The sequence below is a fragment of the Passer montanus genome, unplaced genomic scaffold, assembly GCF_014805655.1.
Source record: "Passer montanus isolate IOZ18808 unplaced genomic scaffold, ASM1480565v1 scaffold19, whole genome shotgun sequence".
Taxonomy (NCBI): domain Eukaryota; kingdom Metazoa; phylum Chordata; class Aves; order Passeriformes; family Passeridae; genus Passer; species Passer montanus.
In genome coordinates, this window is record NW_024366480.1 from 11,369,749 (window position 1) to 11,389,671 (window position 19,923).

Sequence of the window (19,923 nt, forward strand, 5' to 3'; positions counted from 1 at the left end):
GATATTGAATTTGGAAACAAAAAGTTTAAATATCTGGACATAATATCTTTTTAATTTTAATATAACTATGCAACAACAATTTTTGTTCTCAATTTTTTTTAAATAATCCAGGATATCAAGCCTTGAGGAGATGGTAAAACAAACAGGAAAGGACAAAGTACTGCTACAATGAAAAATAGTTTCTGGGAGTTTTATAACGGCAACAATTTTAATATTAATTTCAAAGGTGAGCCTGTGATCCTATTGGTGACTCCCATTTAAGATATCATGAGTGATAAATATAAAATCACGTGTGTTGCTTTGAGCAGTGGACTAAACTCACACAGCTGACCGCGCTCACCAGAATCAAAACATGTACTGACAAGAACTGGTGCGTTCAGAGCTATCCTCAGGGAAAAGTGGATGAAATCTCCAGAGGTACCGCTGATTGCTGAAGCCATGAAGCAAATGAACAGTTAATAGGTTTTTGTTTGCTATGTAAGTGAAAAAAAAAAAAAAAACAAACCAAAAAAACCCAACCAAACCAAAAAAAAAAAAAAAAAAAAAAACCACCCCAAAGCTACCAAAACAAGAAAAGGAATAACTTCGTTTCCTTTTATTTCAGTCCATTTTGTCTGTTGAGGGGACACTCCTGCCATGAGGGCATGGACCTCAAGGTAGGATGGCTATAAAAGCACCTTTTGTTCTGTATTGATCCATGCAGAGCCTGGCCACCAGGCAGTAATAGCAAAACATCTAGCAGGCAGGGTTTCTTCAGAACAGAGAGGAAAAAACTAGGGCAAATCTCTCTTTTTCTTCCCCCACTCAAGATGACAACTAATTTATGCCTCTTTAGTGGTCCCCTAAATCTCATCTCAGGTGACCCTAGTGAGCTAATCATCTTTTCTCTCATCATTAGCCAAGGAAGAGAGTAATCCATCCTGTGACCCATCCCTCTGGGCTCTTGTGATTCTTAGGTTGTTGGGAAGAGGTGTAAATCCATCCTCCTAATGGGGAGGATTATAGAGTTAAGTGAAACAATTAGACCTGATTTGCTATTTGCAGCATGTTCTGTTTACTTCTGCCCTTCCCAAATAAAAGGCAGGATGGGAAAGCAAAACTGCATGTCATTTCAAGCAGCCCACTCACCAGCCTCTCTTCCCCAACTGTGCTGAAAAGATTTGCTCGACCCCATCTCCTGCCACTCTTTTCTTTTGGCTGGGTTGTTTTTAATGTGCTTCTCTTCCCTAAACTGATTAATCACAAAGATTAATGACACAGCTGTGGGCCTGTGACCAAAGAGGCAGCAAAGCTCCAGGGACTGCTGATACCCCCTTAAAAAGACTACTTGGGAAACCCTTAGGTCAGGGACACAGGCCCTCCTGAAGTGTGTTTATCCCTGACGGGCTGATAATTAGGACAAAGTTTCTAAATCCCATAACAAGCAGCAGAGATAGGAGCACTGGTGAATAGGAAAATTAGAGTGTTGGGGCATTGCAGGCTTTTAGAACTACCATGTTTCACAGTCTGTTGGAGGGAGGTGATGGTGTGCTCTGCAGTTATGTTTGGGCATCTGGGTTTAACATCTAGGTCAGCACCTGCAGAACTGCATATTTTTGTGAGAAGAAGAATTAGAAGACTTAATTACTTATTTGATCTTATCTTTAAGACTTTCACAATGCAGAACTAGTAAGCAAAGTGAATTTTTGAGGAGGTAAAACACTGATTTGAAGGGCAGTTGCTCTGAGACTCCAAATTCCTTTTACAAGTGAGAACCTTTATCAAGTAAGAAGGGGAAAATAAGCAGGTCAAAAATAAATCAATAACGTGCCCATCTGAGAGGAAATATCCAATGCTTATTTGGCTGATTGAAATTTATTAGGAAACTCAAGCTTTTGTAAAAAAATTTAAACACCTTATGGTTTAGAGATACTTGAATCAGGAGAAGTGAGCTAATCTAACTAGAAGTACCACCAGCTTTTTAATGTTCATGCAAACATGCCTGATACCTCTCATGAAAGAAAGTCTGCCCACAGGAAACTATTGGATGCTTCTGCATGTATTTGGGGGATATGTACAAGAGATTCAAAAGAATCCAGATATTGAATTTGGAAACAAAAAGTTTAAATATCTGGACATAATATCTTTTTAATTTTAATATAACTATGCAACAACAATTTTTGTTCTCAATTTTTTTTAAATAATCCAGGATATCAAGCCTTGAGGAGATGGTAAAACAAACAGGAAAGGACAAAGTACTGCTACAATGAAAAATAGTTTCTGGGAGTTTTATAACGGCAACAATTTTAATATTAATTTCAAAGGTGAGCCTGTGATCCTATTGGTGACTCCCATTTAAGATATCATGAGTGATAAATATAAAATCACGTGTGTTGCTTTGAGCAGTGGACTAAACTCACACAGCTGACCGCGCTCACCAGAATCAAAACATGTACTGACAAGAACTGGTGCGTTCAGAGCTATCCTCAGGGAAAAGTGGATGAAATCTCCAGAGGTACCGCTGATTGCTGAAGCCATGAAGCAAATGAACAGTTAATAGGTTTTTGTTTGCTATGTAAGTGAAATGTAACTGCCAGTGTACAAGTTACAATCGTACTGGCAGGTGTTTAATTGCTTAGGCGTATTTGAACCCCAGTTGCTTCATTAGACAAGTTTTACTTCACCACTGAGACTGCTGAGCAAATAGCAAGTGTCCCCAGAAGCCATCAAAAATTTGAACAGCTGCCAAGAGTAACTCACCAATTTCCAAAAAATAAAGGAGTAAATGTTAGTCTTGACATGAGGCTGCGGGAGGAAGGCTGGCAAGAGATACAACTTTATGTTACAGGTTAGTTACGAAACTGTGTACCATTGTATTTGGTTCCTTCCTTTCCTCTCAAATGTACAGTATACAGCATTAAAAGCCTGGTCTTACAGTCAGAAACTGCTAATGACTGTCTGTGCATTGTCAGCAGGAAAGGGTTCCTGTCTGGCAGAAACTTTGGTGAGCTACTTGCAAATTGCATAAAAATTAAGATCAAAGGCATGCATGAGGATACTTACAGAAGAGTCACTGGTGCCAAAGATATCTCGCACATCCCGGACTGTCTGCTTGTTTTTCTTCCTCAGGGTCTGAGTGTAGGTGTTGTACCTCTTCTGTACAGCAGCAGCTTGAGTTCTGGTCAGAGTGGACAGCAGGGCTTGGCCATCCTCCTCTTCAGCTCCTGAGATCAACGTGGATAAACCTACGTCTTGCAGCCATTCTGCCTCCAGTTCCCCTTCTGTGGAGGAAGACAGCATGTTAATAAGCCTGACAAGGAAGAGAGAGGGGGCTGAAGCAATGAGTTGGCATGATGGACTGCTACCACAGCCTTTATCTTGAGAATACTCTAATTCCAATCTCTTTTAGGCCACAAGTGTAAGTTAAGTTAGTTTTGTAAACATATTGTCTTCGAAAAACTTTTGGTTTTTCAGAAGAGAGGCTTATGAGGAGAACAGAAGAAACATTTCATCAGAATATGCATGTGAAGAAGGCAGCAGAGTAATCAGCCTGACAAAGCCAGGTCCCTAAAAATTAACCCCTAATTCAAAAGCACAAATCCCTTCAGTTCCCATTTATGTCACACTCACCATTTGTAGCATGGTGTACTGGAGAAACCCACTTGTCTGATGGAAATAAAATCGGCATTCCAATTCAAATAAACAGAAATACTGGAGGTGTTTATAGAACAGCATAATGTATTTGCACACTACTGATGCAGTTCCAGATTCCAGAGATTTGGCTGGTTGCTAGTGAAGAAGCCACACTGAGAGAAGGGTGATGCCCACCTCGTCCAATTGCTTGTTTTGAACAAGATGATTAAGAACCAGAGCTGCTCACTAAAGAACAAGGCTCAGGAAGGGGTAGGTGTCTAAGAGGTCATGTAAGGGAGGAAGATGCAGAAACAGCCATCCTGACATGCTGGGCATCACCCTAACTTCTAACTATTAAAGACTCACTAGCACTGTGCAACCCAGTGTTTTTTGGGATCTCGATTATAATACCTTGTTTAATCTGTTCACTACTTGCTTCCCAACTGGTTCAATACTGCAGTTGCGAAAAACCAATACTTCAATTGGTTCCATAGTGAGCGTATGCATTGTGGGAAGAACTGTGTTCTATCCTGGCTCTGTTGGACATGGCAGATGCTTCTGGCATCTTTTCACAGAGCCACACCTGCAGTCCCCTCACTACCAAAACCTGTCCATGTGAAGACAATATAGGTTTTCAGCTTGCTATCTGTTACCTGAAAAGAATTTGCTTTGTCATTATCTGGCTGTGAAAAGGTCCCAATCTACCTTCTCTGAATCATTTAGTAATTTTAAATTTTGCTGTCATTGCTTTTTGTGTTCTTTTTGAAATAAACAGTCATAGTCTTTTAAAGTCTCTTTTCATGCAGGAGATTTTGAGATCCTTCATTTCAGTTTTGTGAGCAATCCTAGCTCAGCAGTAAGCAGCTTGACACAAGACAGTAATTTCATTTCAGCCCTGACTGAAGAAGAGGTACTACAAATAAACATGTCAAAAAGGAAATGGATTAATTTGCAGCGTGTCCTATAAAACAACTTGTCAATGCACTTATTGTTCTTGTCCAGTCTTAATGGCAGGTTGGTATTTCCACTCTCCCTTTATTGCCTCTTCTTGACATCAGAATGCAGGCTGATTGATGGACACCAGTTTGCTGCACTTTGGCAGTTACATACACAAAAGAGAAAATTACAGGACTGAGCTGTAGGGACAAGCAAAAGCATCTTATGCATGTGCCATCACTGACTTCATTGTTAACTGCCCTGCCTCTTTACAAAGCACTACAAAAATAGCTGCTTCTAAACCCCCTGCTCTGTGTTAGCCAGGGGTGTGACCAGCCCTGCATCCCATGAAATAGCTTGTCTCTGCTCTTATCCTTTCTGTATCCACAGACAGGATGAAGACTGCTCCTTTTCCTTCTCTGCAAGCTTTGAACCAGTGAAGCAGTGGTTCTTCTGCCATTTTCACTCTTCTTTCTAAGAAGGTCTCTTCTTGTGCACCGTTGTTGGTGCCACATCTGCCCATGTTTCAGCTTTTAAATTACCTTAATTTTGGCTTTTGTCCTGACATATTCTTTCCAAGAATTGAGCTTGTAATCAAACTTGCTATGAAAAACAGCAGGGCAGACATTAAATTCTGCCTGCTTACGAGTCACCCTGTGACTCGTTTTCCCTGGCTTTTCCCTTTTCCTGTTCCAACCACACACAAACAATAGACAAACACATAACAACAGCAATAAGAGGAGTAAAAGTATTAAAGAGAATAAATTATTGCATTAAAAATGCTCAAAATTTTATGACACATTTGTATTAAGTTAAGGTTAACCCCCCCACCTCCCACTCCCCATGTTGTTTAAGAAATCAGCATTTCTTTTATAGTGTTAGCTACTTATACAGCATGGTCTTAATACTGTGTTTGATTCTCCTCCACCAGAAGACAGATAATTGAGAGGGTAATTACCTTTTTCCCACAGAATTTGATAGGAAAGAGGCATGTCTTGCTTTGAATGTCAGATATAACATGAAATAGCCCAGAGATACAACCTTAAATAACTCACAACATTCAATCCTCGTAACAAAAGTTGTAAAGCAATTCTGCACAGTGTGGGCACCTTAAATACACCATGACTTTCTCCTTCTCTACATTTTCAACCCTTGTGTCACTTGTCATGATCTTCTGTTCTTTTTTGACTGTATCTGTTAACATCAACAGAATAAATATGCTGTTGTCTGCCCTTTGCACATGATGTCTGGCAAATCACAGTGAGGTTTTGACAGTCATGCCTGCCTGGCTTCTATCACCCTTTGGCCTCCTTCTTAAGGATCTTCATCTCCTCCTCTCAAAGACATCTCAAAAGGGTGATGAATATTTGCTTTTATTTTGCTCTGAGGGTTTCCACATTGATTTTTAGTGTTTTGATCACTGGCAAGGAGTATTATCCTATTAGAACCTTAATAGAACTCACTATTATTTCCAAGATTTATAATCCCAGACTGAATATATTCCTGATGTTAATAACTAGGACAAGCACTGCCTGATTGTGTGTGGGTGTATGCAATACATATATATGTGTTTAAGACAACAATATGAAGGTAAATTAAGTGTGGAGATGTATTACATTTTGACTTTCAGTCTCATTTTTAATTCAGGGCAGAGGGGAAAAAATCAATGTGATGTAATGAGGTGTACTCAGACAAAGGGTAACATGGGACTGCAGCAGAGTTCAGCCTGTTGAGCAGATTTAGTTCAGCAGTGATGAAAGTGATGGAAAAGTTTCTGGAAAATAAGCTCCTGTATTGCCTTGTCCTACTAAGTTATCCATCTTGGCAGCTCACAGATTTGTGTCATTCCCCTCACTGTGCAGAAAAGTCAGGGACACCTGTTAGTTCATGCTGACAGTTGCATGGAGGAGGCACCAAGAGGCTCACAATCTCCTTATGGAGTCTCCAGGCTAAAGAGTATGACCAGACAGGGGCTTTCCCAATAAGAAACAGAGGAATGCATGTAGGATTTAGGCTGACTGGTCACAACCCCCACATCAAGATTTCTGGTGGTCTTCTCCCTTTGCTTCCAGGAAAGGCCAGCTGGAAACTAGTGAATAGGAGGTTGTTTCCCATGGAAACAGTGCATGGTTGGAGCTAGATACCTGTGCTTGGGTAATTACCATGACTGCATGCATATTTGATTGCTTAATAAAGTAGTACTTTCTACCATTCTTCCTGGTAGCAGAATTAATGACATCCCATTGCACGTCAAGGTAGGAAAAATACATCGCCACTCATGTTAATAATTGTATGGAAAGAACATGCCATAATTTCAAAATCTATCCCTACATCAGCAGTTACCAGACCAGGGGCCAGGAGCCACAGAAGGGTAGCAGCAGATATATCAGCATGCTACTTCTGAGGTCATGACCTCAGAAGAAATTTGGTTTCATTGTATAGTAACACCTGGTATTTTGTGTTACACAATATAATGCACTTGTGACGGGGGTCCTAATTGAAAAACAAATGAGAACCACTGTTCTAGATGTTATCAAATCATCTAACACAAAGCTGCATTGCAACAAGCTAGCACATATTGCATGTTTTTCCAAATACAGTACCTAATGAGAGGGGAAAACATTAGGGCAACAGAACAGGGCAGTAATACCTTCAGGATACCTTGTATAAGCAATGAATGAATTTGGTCAAGTGGGGAGCCTTAACAATGTAGGCATCCTTACATTCAAACTTATCTCTCTAAACTCTCCTTTAATGTTATCTTAATTGGGCAACCTCAGAGAAACAGGCAGATATCAAATTCCTGATAGTAGAATACTACATCTAACCAAAAACTGCTTTAAGACTTTAATAATTTCTTAATGATATCCTACCAAAAGCCAGAAAGTTTAAAATTATAGCATACTAAATTAACACTTTGCTAAATTAAATGTTTTGGTTTAATCTATTTTATGCTGGAGATTTAGTTTTCATTGAGTGCCTTTCTTTTCTGAATTACACTGTATCTGTCCTCCCGAAGCACAAATAAAATCAATGCAACAAAACTTACTTTAGAAGTTAATTACTGGCTCCAGTGCATAAACCAATTATTGTTTCTTGCCAGTGGTTAACTGTGATGCTCAGAAGAGGAGCCACAATGATCATAGACCCAGACTAGTACTTCTGCTCAGAATGAGTGACACGAGGAAGGAGATCAGGCCACGACTCTTTAGAGAGGAAGCAAAGCCAGGGTATGAGGAATAAGTGGCGTTCATGTGCTCACCATCAGCAGGCTTGAACTCCAAGAGCATTGCTTCTTCAGATCCATCTTCTCTGCTCTCCTTGATGCTCTCTACTTCACACCAGAAGTCCTCCATGGAAGTGCTGTCCATGGAGGCCTGAGAATTGGAGCGACTGAAGGCGGGAGGTACTGACTCATTGGAAAGCATTCTGTTAATTCTTCGACAACGAGAGAAAGACTTTCTGAAAAGAGAAAGCCATACAAACAAAATCATCTTTCCATCATGCTAACTTGTGCCATGCAAATGGAGCAGGCAACCAGTGCTTGACCTGTGACTGTACCAGGAAGCAGGGACAAGATTTCAGAGGCCAAGTACACAGTTCTGGTAATTGTCAGGATCTCCATTGGTCACAACAATAATGGCTGGACATGTATGTTGTACCTGATAATTTATCTCTTTAACGTCCTTCAGTATTTCCCAATCTAGAGGGAACTCAGGAAACATAATTTCTATTTCTAACACTAGTATCCATCTAAAGAGACACTGGGAAACTATTTTCACTTCTTTTTGCCTCAGTTTCTCTTTCTATCCCTTCATGTTTTGCTTTCTGGCTGAAATCCCTCAGCGAAAACTTCTCTGGGGAAAAATAATGAGAATTGGGAACACTGAAATATTTTATAAACTCATCTTCACTCCAAAAAAGAAAAAAAGGTGAAAGATTTTATTAATTTGGAAAAATAATTACTTTTTATTTGAAAACCCTTTAAAAAAGATCTGAGGTTTTTTTCTTAAGTTAAAATAATTTTAAACAAAATTTAACTTTGAATTAAAGTAGTATATTCTAGATCAAACAGAAGTTTTGATCACAGGTTCAAAAAAGTTATGATTCACCAAAAATCAAGTTTCAAGTTAAGATTCAATACAGGGATTGAATTAAAACAAAGCTTGCTCCTTGCTCTTTTGTTCTTGTCTTTTCTCCACTGTAAGTACTTGCAGCTGAAGAGAGTTACACAAATTCATTCAAAATCTCATATAATACCCACCATGAAAATTATCTTTGTTCTTTTGCATTATTATGGCTACAATACTGTAAACAGCTTTTGTATGTGTAATTGCAGTAGATACAGTAATCAGTAGTAATAACCACAACAATATTTGTACAAAGGAGTTAGGAGGTAACGCAATTTTGGCAGAGAGCTAGACCATAGGAATTAATGGAAAATTCTGACATAAGGTCTTCTGACCTTCACTTATCTGAATTAATTCAAATGCAGTTTCCCTTTCTCTTCCTTTTCTGTATGGCATGATCCTGCCAAAACGCCTTTGTTTAAAACCACTGGCATCACTTTTACTCCACTAGAAAAAAAAGATGTTTCCTTTTCAGTGTTTCCCTCCTTATCAAAGTTTTCCTAATGGATGTATAAACAATGTATTATTTCATAAAGCTGACTGAGCATGCTTTTCCCTCATTGTGCTGCTGCCTCTGCTTCAGCCTTCCCTGCCAGCAAAGGGCTGGATGCTTCCCTGGGGCTTGCAGGGCCTCCTCACTTTATCTGGGCAGGTCCTTCTGGGCTAGATCTGACCCCAGCCTGGGGAGCTGTGGTGGAAACAACGGAGCACAACAAATCCAGCTTTGGACATGATCAAGCTTTAAAAAGAAAAGCTCAGACCTTTGCCTCTTTTTGAAAACTCATAGGTGTAATATGGATGATTCACCTGCCAAATCAGCCCCTGTGCTCTTGGAAGCAAAGCTGGGAAGCAAAGCTTCCTGATGGGTGACAACATTGCAGCATGGGTGAACATGCTGTGTGGTAGTGGAGACATGTTCTCTGGGAAGAGAAGTGCTGTCTTCAGTGTTTCTCCCCATTTCCCCCCTCATAAACAGTTTGTTTGCTTTAAAACACAGTGCCGAAACTGTTATTGTTTTAATTAGAACAAGCCACAGTTGCCAAATGCGAGAGGAATTTGTGACACAAGTGTGGTTAAAATGCTTTCGCTGTAGCTCTCCCTCTGGGGAGATGTGAGTTTCAGTCAGCTTTTGTTCCCAAAGCCTCACATGGCTGGGGTACCTGATAAATTGTAATCACTGTAATTATGCATCTGGACATGTCAGCCTCTGGGGTTTTTATATGGATTTCCCTTTCTTTTGTGGATTCATCTATGTCTCATCCTCACATCAGCAAGTAAGAAAAATGCATGGATCACTGGACTTAAATATGATGAGTTAATAATGTACCAAGCATCCCTGAGCAGAGGTTTTAACCAGCAGAAGCAGAACTCCTGAGAAGCAGCCAGAAAACCCCATCTCTTCAGATAGGAGCTAGGTGGGATGGGGCAAACAGCACCCACCAACACATTGCTTGTTGTCGTGAAAACCTGAGCTCTTTTGTTTAAAAGGTGATAGTGAACACAAACAAGGAAAAAGGCAAAACTGCCTGGTACTCTGGTGGTGTTTGGAATCTCCGTTCACTGGACACTGTGCAAGCAGAGGAGACACCAAGGGCTGTCTGTCCTCCTGCCACAGCTTGTCCCTCAGCAGCCTCCTCTTCAGCTTGGCGCCTGAAACCCCGACACTGCTTCTCACTGAGAAATTCGTGTCCCTGCTTAATATAAACATCTGTGGAAAGTAGGTCCCTACACATGCTATATAGCACAGCCCAGAGCTCCTGAGCCAGCAACTGCAGGAAGGAATGCTCTCACCATTCTGGAATCAAACATGAGCTGGGATGAGAAGAGGGCATCCCTGATAGCACCACTGGCTCTCATCATTTAGTCATGATCAGGGAATTTAAACATTTCCTGCCCTCGCAGTGTGAATCTTGACCACGACCTTTGTGCTCTTCAGGCGCCACATCACACTGATCCTTGGGCTTCGACTCCATCAGCACTTCAGCTGGCTCAGACCAAGGCTTTTTTATTTCACCATATTAGGAAGAAAAAGGCTTAGTGGGTTGCTGCTTTTCTCCCCACAGTGAGTGTGCTTATTTTGTAATATTACCATACCAGAAAGCTAACTGCTTAAATAGACCATGTAAAACAGCAACAACTGCTGCGGCAACCAGCATTGCCAAATACGTCTAAGGTTCCTGGGTAATTAATGTGCATTTACAACAATATTACTAGGATGGAGCTTATTTGGAAAATCAGCTGAACAAAGTTCCTGAGAACTTCATATTTGAGGCTTGTTATCTCAACCCAGATTAAATCAAGCTGTGTAAAATTCCGCTAACAAGAAAGGTTAGGCAGAGGTGCTTTATCCTTACTGGTAAACATCTGAAGCTTGCTTCCAGGTGGTCTGGTACAAACCTTCTCCAATTATTCTGAGTCTGCCTAATTAAAGCTCATGTGTTTGAAAGACTTCCAGCTGCTGTTTTGACCCATATACCTGTGACTTTTGTGCTGGAGGAAGTGGTCTTGCCTTTATGTGATAATGGCAGTTGTCTTCCATTTCCTCCGGCCAAAGCTGCTCAAAACAGTTTCAGGAAAAAAAATCCTACTGAGGAAGCAAAGCATATTCTTCACTGCTTTTAATTAATTCTTGAAGGACACTGTAAGAGCACTGACTCAGCAAATAGCTAAAGAAGCCCAGATTGCCTGTTACCTGGGAACTCTTGCAGCCAGCCACCTCTGTTCCTGACACCTTTTTCACCCTCACGCTGCCCTTTGTTTTGGTCTTTTTTTCTCAGTGTCTCAAGAGAAGTTTAGAACAATAAAAAGTTTTCACTGAGCTGATTCTGCTGCTCCTACAGAAAAGTTGCAAACCAGTCCTGTTAAGCAAGCAGCGATCACAAAGTTCATGCTAAGTTTCTTTTGTTCCCTCACACACATGGGTAGTAGTGAGCTAATCTGAAATGCTGATTAAATTAAACACAGAAGGGATCTCAGATCCTGGCTTCCTCGATGGAAAAAGTTGGGAGAGGAGTATGAACCTAAAAGCACTGAGCAAATATTATAGCAACTCCATTGAATGAGCTGAAATGTTTTTCAAGATGGAATAAAATAAAAAAGAAAAGCCATATAAAACCCTGAGAAAGGAAAGAAAAAGAAGAGAAAAGTATGTAAGAGCTAATGTTATCAAAGAACTCGTCTATTACTGGATATTCACAGAAAAAAGAGTTAAAGAGTGGCAAAGGAGAAATATGATATAATTTAGAAAGTTTTCTGTGGAAAAACCATTGCAGGGAAGGAGGGTATTTCCATGGGGCAGCAGAAAGCTAATTCAACTGTGTTTGACTCTGGTTTTGGCCTGGTGTATATTTATAACACTGATGAAATGCATCAGCTAAACAGGCCTCCTGACCCTACATTTTATCTTGCATATGTCCTGCACTAGTGTGCTGCTCAGGATCTGATACAACCTATTGATTTCAGGATAGCCAAGCCAGATCCAATAAGCCATTCTTATCCTATCCTCAAAATAAAGGTTTGTAAAACCACACAAAGAGCTGGCTCAGTGACACTTAATGATTGCTCACAGGCTCAGTAATGATAAAGCCAGGCTTGTATTTTGAGTTTAATTAAGTAATGGATGGTGAAGAATCCATAAAACAAATGGGAGCAATAAAGCCATCTTGTAGTTAAAACCAGCACTTGATTGTTGTTTACACAGAGGGAGAGGACATCTTATTCTTGTGGGCTGTTATCCTTCATTTCATTCAGCAGGTCCTGAACCTGCTTCATCAAAATTAGTCACATTTATAAAAATGGGAAAGGTAAAGGAATCAAATTGTCCTGGTCATTGTAGGATCCACCTTTTCACACTGCAATAATTCTATCAGTATAACCACCTGTTCAGCTTTTCCCATATGTAAAAAGGGGATAGTAGCTTGCATTGACAGGGAAAAAAAATTATTCCTTGTTATAAAGAACTGTTCTGAATTTTTAGCAGTCATGCACCAATACATCTTTTCCTTCTAAATAAAATGTATACAAATTCCAGGCAAAGGAAGAGACCAGCAATGGGAAATAGTATTTTTGTGCACAGTTCACTCTTGACCCAAATCTCTCATCTTCTGGTTCCTTCCTGGTGACCTTGCTCCTGCACTGTTTGTGGTCTGCTTATTTCCTTCTCCCCATGCTTCATGGCTTCTGATCACAGAGAAGGGTATGTATCAAGCAATATCCCCCCAACTCCATCTACACGCTTCTGTTTCTGATTATCTTGCAGATGTTAGGCAAATTGTAGACAGTGGATGCTAAAGATTCCTTGTTCTCTCTCTAGCATCTGGTATAGCAAATATTTAAATCATGATCACTCTTGCTAACACACTGCACTGCTCTGTAAAAGAGTATGTGAGTAAAAGGCAAAGGAAGGTTTTATTTTATTATTAATTTTCTCATCCTGTGGCCCAGCAGAACTCCAGAAACATGTGAATCTCATCGCTCTTTGTTAACAAAGATGGGTTTGAAAATAAGCTATCACCTTACTATATTGGTTAGATTTCAAAACACAGGACTTCTCTATTTTGCCTGTCTTTGTATTCTACAAAAGATTCTTCAAAATATGTTTCTGTCAACTTGAATTTTACTCCAGATTCTGCACTCGGGGTGGGTCAACCCTGGATATATGCACAGATTAGAACAAAATAGTGGAGAGCAGCACCACAAAAAAGGGTCCTGGGGGTCCTGTTAATGGCAAGTTGAACATGAGTCAGCAGTGTCCTGGCATCCGGGGGTCCTGGGTGCACAACATCACCAGCCAGGCAAGGGAGGGGATTGCTCTGCTCTGCTCTGAGCTGGGCAGCCTCACCTCGAGTGCTGGGGGCAGTTCTGGGAGCCACAGTATGATATAAAGCTATTAGAGATCATACAAAGGAAGTCTACAAAAATGGTGAAAGGGCTACAGGGAAAGCTGTATGAGAAGTGACTGAGATCACTTGGTTTTTTAACCTGGAAAAGAGGAGACTGAAGGGAGACTTCACAGCAGTCCACAGTTTCCTCATGAGGGGAAGAGCTGGGGCATGCACTGATCTCTTCTCTCTGGTGACCAGCAATGGGACATGAGGGAATGGCATGAAGCTGTGTCAAGTGAGGAATGAGCTGGATATCAGGTAAAGATTTTTTCAACCATAGGCTGGTTGGGCACTGGAACAGGCTCCGCAGGGAAGTGGTCATAGCACCAGCCCGACAGAGTTCAAGAAGAGTTTGGACAATGTCCTCAGGCACATGGTGTGACTCTTGGGGCTATCATGCACAGGGCTAGAGGTTGGACTTTGATGATCCTTATGGTCCCTTCCAACTCATGCTGTTCTATGCTTCTATGGTTTTTAGGACCAAAAGGGGTTGTCTACTGAATATTAAGTTTTAAAGACTTAAAAAACCTGTCATATTTACAGGAATTAAAAGTTGTGTTTATTTAATTATATTTTGTCTGCAATTCATCAAGGTAGTAACAGAAGGCAGGAGACTGAGTTGCAGAATTTGCATGCCAATGTTACCTGCCAACATTTAAAAACGTGTTTCACCTTGGGTTCTTCAGCTGTCTCTTACGCAACGTCCTTGTGAGTGGCAGGGAAGTTCCCTGCCGTAACAAAGGCCACATTGTGGCCCCTCTTCAGCCAAGCATGGAGATTGCAGAAGAATCTCTCTCTGTTTGAGGGTTCCAGTGTGAGTGCTCTCACAATCAAACCCTTTGAGCTTGGGGAGTTCAGGGACTATACTCTCTAGGTATTGCCTGCTGGCAACAGTGACCTTTGGGGACATAACCCAGACCTCTCCTCCACTCTGGCAATCACATCACTTCAGCACTGGCCAGATACAACAGAGACAGTGCACTACATGGCTGCAATGTGTCTGTCAAAATCTGAAAGGGACTCTATTTAATCTTCTTTCTCCTAACAAAGCTATTGCTAAAGGGCTGAAGGGGTTCCCAAATGATTAACAAGAGTATGTTCTGTTAACCATTTTTTTTTCAAGTTAATTGGAAAGAATTCTTTTCATATACATTAAGAGGAAGCAATATAAGCCAGTTTTCAATGTTGATGACTTAAGAATATGAACAGATCATGGCAGAATATGTTGCATGTCATTTTCAGTGGGTATGGGCAAGATAAGAAACATCTGGACATGACCTACAGTAGGCAAAAGCTGGACATGAGCAGCTGGTTCAAAAATCTTAAACATTTCCAACACATATTTATTGTTAGAAGTGACAAACTCATTTGTTGTGATGATGCTCGCCTATTTATTTTCTATGAAAAACAAATCCATGTATCCAGGGTAGGCCAAAGTTTCCCAGAAGGAAATGCAGGCATGTGGGCCATGTATTGTGGGCTTAGAAAATCCTGTACTTCCATTAAATATTTGCTCTATTTTGCCTTTACAGTACAAATGACTTGTGTCTTGAGCACTGAACCCACTGGATGTCACACTTTATCAGTTAGAGTTGATGAAAGGCTCCGGGAACACCAGGCTCACTGCACATGCACTGTACAATTTATCCACTTCCACCTCCATAAATTCCATCTGGCACTCACGCAGAGAGATCCTAGTTAGATGAGCACTCTGAAATCCAAGGCAAACCCTTCAGGTTCCACCTGGACTGACCCTGAAAATAGGTTGTGTGGCAGCCCTGCGTTTACTACTAGTCCTTGTCATTAATTACTCAGTGAAGGCAAACAAATAGCATGAGGCAGAAGTGTTTTGTTCTGCAGTTCAGGACAAGCAGTGTGTTAACTAAAGTAGCAAGCAAAGATGGTTAAGAGCCACATGGAGGAAAAGGAGAGCAGGAAGCACAAATATATTAGATTCTGTCTAAACACTGGTATTGCACAAAGTGTGATGCTGTTCACTGCATGCACTCAGTGCCTCCTCAGAGAGCTATCTGTAGCAGTGAGGAAGACCTCACAGAAGGCAGTGGAAAAGCTGTCACACTCTCTTGCTTCCTGTTGCTCTGGTAGTGTCACTTCTAAGGTAACCAAGAGCCCTGTAAACACTCCCTGGGTACAGCATGGTCTCATGTCAGCTGGAGTTCATCAGGCCACTGTGCATCCTTCTGCGTGCAACTACAAGTACCAAGGAGTTACAAGGAGGAGGAAAGTAATCAGTGCAGACTTATCCAGAATATTTTTTTAAATAAAATTGATTAGCCTCTGCCAGCAACTCACATTTAGCCAGATTCATTATTTATAACACAAGAGAATAGTTAAAACTGCAGGAAATGCACAGGTTCAAGAGCTCCAAGGGGGCCCAAATCATTCAGCAAGCAGAGAAGCAAACCAAGTAAAATCAATGTGAGATGTAAACTTGACAATATTAGAAGAGTTTTGGCTCTAGAACCACAAATTAGAGTTTTTAAAGAAAAATAAATATTAAAATACTCAGCAGACACAATAAAGCACTGAAACATAAGGGATCAAACTTTCTACAGCTATCAATACAGCTTCTAACATTGCCTGCATTTATGATGAGAATGTGAAAGAATATACATTTTTATTTTTATATCATTCTATAGAAGCTATCCTTTGAACCAGCACAATTATTATCCTTAGGAAACTCATGTACAACTTTCTGAAACACTTCAAAAGACAAAGTCAGTCATTTTGGTTGACTTAAGGTAATAGCATAAGGAACTGGACTATATTGTCTACTGGAAGGTATCTCATGAAACTGCATATATTGCAAATGTGAGCACTTTAAGGTCCTGATATAAGCAATGAAGGAAGGCAGATACATCTAGAGAGTGAACATGTAAACAGGAGCTTAAAGTCATGCAATAAGTATTTGAAGTTTTCTTTGTGCTTAGTTTTAAGTGAAGTCCAGCCGTTACTTTCTTCCTTCCTATAATTAATGAATGCTTTTAAGTAAATGTCACCACTCCACCCACTGCACTTTTTTCAAGGGCTTCAGGACCTAAGCAAACAAGCATTACTTGAGTTATTGGTTTTTTCATTAGATGTTTTTAACATATATTGAAGGCCATGGCTGAGCTACAAAATATGAATAAGTAAACTCTAATGTATTCATTTACATTTTCATCATGAATGGTATTCATGACAAAATGTTTTGAACATTGAGCTTAATAGTATTCACAGGACTGGACTGAAGTAATGCAAAGTAACACACTGAACTTTTAAAGCTAAGCAAAACACTACCTTTAAAGTTATTTTATTTTAAAGAAATGCATATTCACTGAAGATATTCTTGAATCTTTCGACAGAGTGATGTACAACTTCACATTGTCAGAAAAATTCTGGATCAGATTCTCAGATTGCAATAAACTGTTACAACCTATTGGCTTAATTTATCCCTTATGTTTAAATTCAGAACATCCTTCTTTGTGGTACTGCTAATGTTGAAGTTATTACAAATCACAAAAACTTCCTGAGCAAATGTACACCATTTAAATTTTTCTTGGCAGTTCTGGGTTGGCTGTCTGGCAATTCCGGACTCTCAGCTTGTATTTTCTGTGCTGTATTGTACTTTGTGCCACACTGAATCAGTCAGAAGGAATGAAAAATTTGCTGGAAATTTCTGTAGCCAAATAAAAATCAAGATGTGGGCTTAATTCTATTTTCTGCCACACAAGTACATTGGTAAAGATTGTATGAGTTACTTTGGAAAGTGTTCCACACTAGTTGAATAGTCTGGTTTTTTGTTGATGAGACTGCTTAAAAAGCAGTGTAGATAAAGAATGTGTAATGAATAAAGAAATGTAGATGGAGAATATCTCAGAGCACTGACTTTCTGTTTTTATCTGGACAAAAATGGTTATACATCAGCTGGAAACTGATGGAAAATACATCAACGTGGAAACTGTTGTCAATGTCCTGAACTGTGACTTTATTGCTGATGACCTGAGGCAATATGAAGCCTCATGTCTAATTCTGTCCCCCTTTCCATCCCTCTGTCTGCAGATGTCCCTGAACCCTGCTTCTTTCCCTTCCCTTTCCATTTTCCAGAAATCAAGTGCTGCTGGGCAGGGTGAGAGGCTCTGCAGGAGTGTAGCAAGCAGAGAAGCTGAGAAGGGCTCTCTGCACAGGGGGGAGGTGACACCAATGCCAAAACACAGGGCATGGGATGGGCATTGCAGCTGGAGGATATATTCCCACGTTTCTCCAACAGCATTTGACTGTCATATTTTCTTATCAGCAGAAGTCTCACATCAGCCCCTCTTTCCACTCAGTTTCAAACATTTGTAAAAAGCTCAGTCAAAGCAATGAGGGCACTCTACATTCTACAAAAATTAATGACTAAAAAATCCCAAACAGCCAGGCAATATTAACAGAAGCAAATCCTCTTGTCTCTGCTGAACCAATAGATGTTTTGCTAATGTGGTGCATATTTCACCTTCAAGCTTTAAGAAGAAAACTGTATGAGAACAGGCTTTTGACCCACATTTTGTGGGGAACACTCAAGGTTGCATTTCTTGCTAATTAATTTGTCTTCTTTTGGTTAAAATTTTAGGCTGTTTTACTCACTTTAAAATTAAATTTCAGTATATTATTTGATAATCTCTCCTATTCAGGACATCAGTAATTATACAAACATAACTGTGTAAACATAAATGTGATTTTAAAACAAAAGCTGGTAGAAGACTCTTATTGGAGATTGGTCCAGAGAATTTTCATTTAAAATGTAGGTACAAAATTGTGCTAGAAAGAACCTCTTGAGTTGCCAGATAAATTTAGTAGCATTGCCAGTACTATGAAAGGTCATGGTGAGGTGATGGCAAATGACATCTTAAGAAATTACAGAAAAGAGCTGAAAATGAGCAGAGGCTAAAATTTCATAGAGACAAACACAACAGACAGGGAGCACCAAATAGGAACACCAAATAGGTCCTCACAGGCCTCTAAAGAGCAGAAATTCCCAGTTTAAGAGGAAACAGTGGACCATAAAATCAAATTTAGTTTGTTATATTCTCAGGTCTTCAATGGAGGAATGAAGAATTCAAGAGAAAAGAAACAATGCATTTTCTTACACTTTGGCTATACAGTTCCTGTCAGTGGAGTATAAAAGGTTTTCTGTGATCTTCAAGTGATTTCTAGGCTTATGCTAAAGAGATGGAAAGAACATCTTCATGAGAGTTGTCAAGGCAACACCCTCTAGGTCTTAAGTGGTGTTTTTCTAATTGCATCCAAATGTTTGTACTACATGCCTGTGAAAAACATGACCTTTCTGTGTAAGCAGTCAAATGAATCAGAGGTGCCTCCAAACCACTAGGGCTCCAGTGAGAGCTGGAAATATTAGACTAAGACACACTTCTTCACATACCCATAAAAAAAGGCAAACACCAGAACAAGAAAAATCACCTTTTAAATGGGAAAATTAATACATGATGCTTTCAATACAACAGCTTTCCAGTTTCCTTCAACCACCATTTTGTTCTCCTGCTCATATGATTTTTGATGTTTGTCTCAAATATTTCATCCACGAGGACTCTGAGGAGCTATAGCATGCTAGGTATTTCAAAGCTAGGTTTTCAAATATACGTCAGCTCCTGAGCCTTAGAGCTACAGAGGCTATTAATATTTACAAAATATGGTGCCTCAGTGATGCCAGTAATTCTGAATACAACAAGCAGCCCTGTTGAAGTCATCCAAATGACTCCTGTGTGTAAGGTTTGACACTTTATCTTTTAAATTTTTGTAGTATTGATGCTGGGGGAGTAAAATGTAGCTCTTGGAAATCCCAAAAAAAAAAAAAGCTTTTGTTGAGAGGAAGACTTCAAGACACAGAAGACACAGAGGCATGGTACCTTAGTTTGAAGCATCTTAACATGGACACAAAATGCCAATTCATGTTCTCCTGGGAAGTAGAAACCTTAGATGGTCCAGAACTGTACTAGAGATTTCCTCAGCACCTTTTGTAGACACCATGTATTACAAGAAGGGATGACTCTTGGTTATTCTGACATTTACTGTTTTGTACTGGCTTTTTGTTTGCACCAGGCTGTGCTGGGACAATTGAACAGAGGACTTTAGAGAATTGTCTCTTTAAGCAGAGTACTTCCCTGCCAGTCACAGCCCAGAGTCTGAACCCAGATATCAAGCCATCATGCAGTAGATAACAGCAGAATTTGGTAATTATCAGAACACTTCAACCACTCCCTGTAGCCCTTCATTAATTATATGGGCAAGAGCTAATTCATCATATCCCAACTCCAAAGGCATCAATTAAAAATTACAGAGGCAGGTGAAATGAGATCTCCAAA

At 40.0% G+C, this 19,923-nt stretch overlaps 1 protein-coding gene across 1 annotated transcript in view; it reads right to left on the reverse strand.

The window, feature by feature from the left end:
- Positions 1-19,923, reverse strand: part of ARHGAP28 (Rho GTPase activating protein 28) — a 78,604-nt gene that overhangs the window by 29,123 nt on the left and 29,558 nt on the right. Inside the window, exons 2-3 of the mRNA XM_039706273.1 lie at positions 7,811-8,010; positions 3,043-3,260 (exon numbers count right to left, since the gene is read on the reverse strand). Of these exons, the coding sequence (XP_039562207.1) occupies positions 3,043-3,260; positions 7,811-8,010 (418 nt within the window). The remainder of the gene's footprint in view (positions 1-3,042; positions 3,261-7,810; positions 8,011-19,923) is intronic.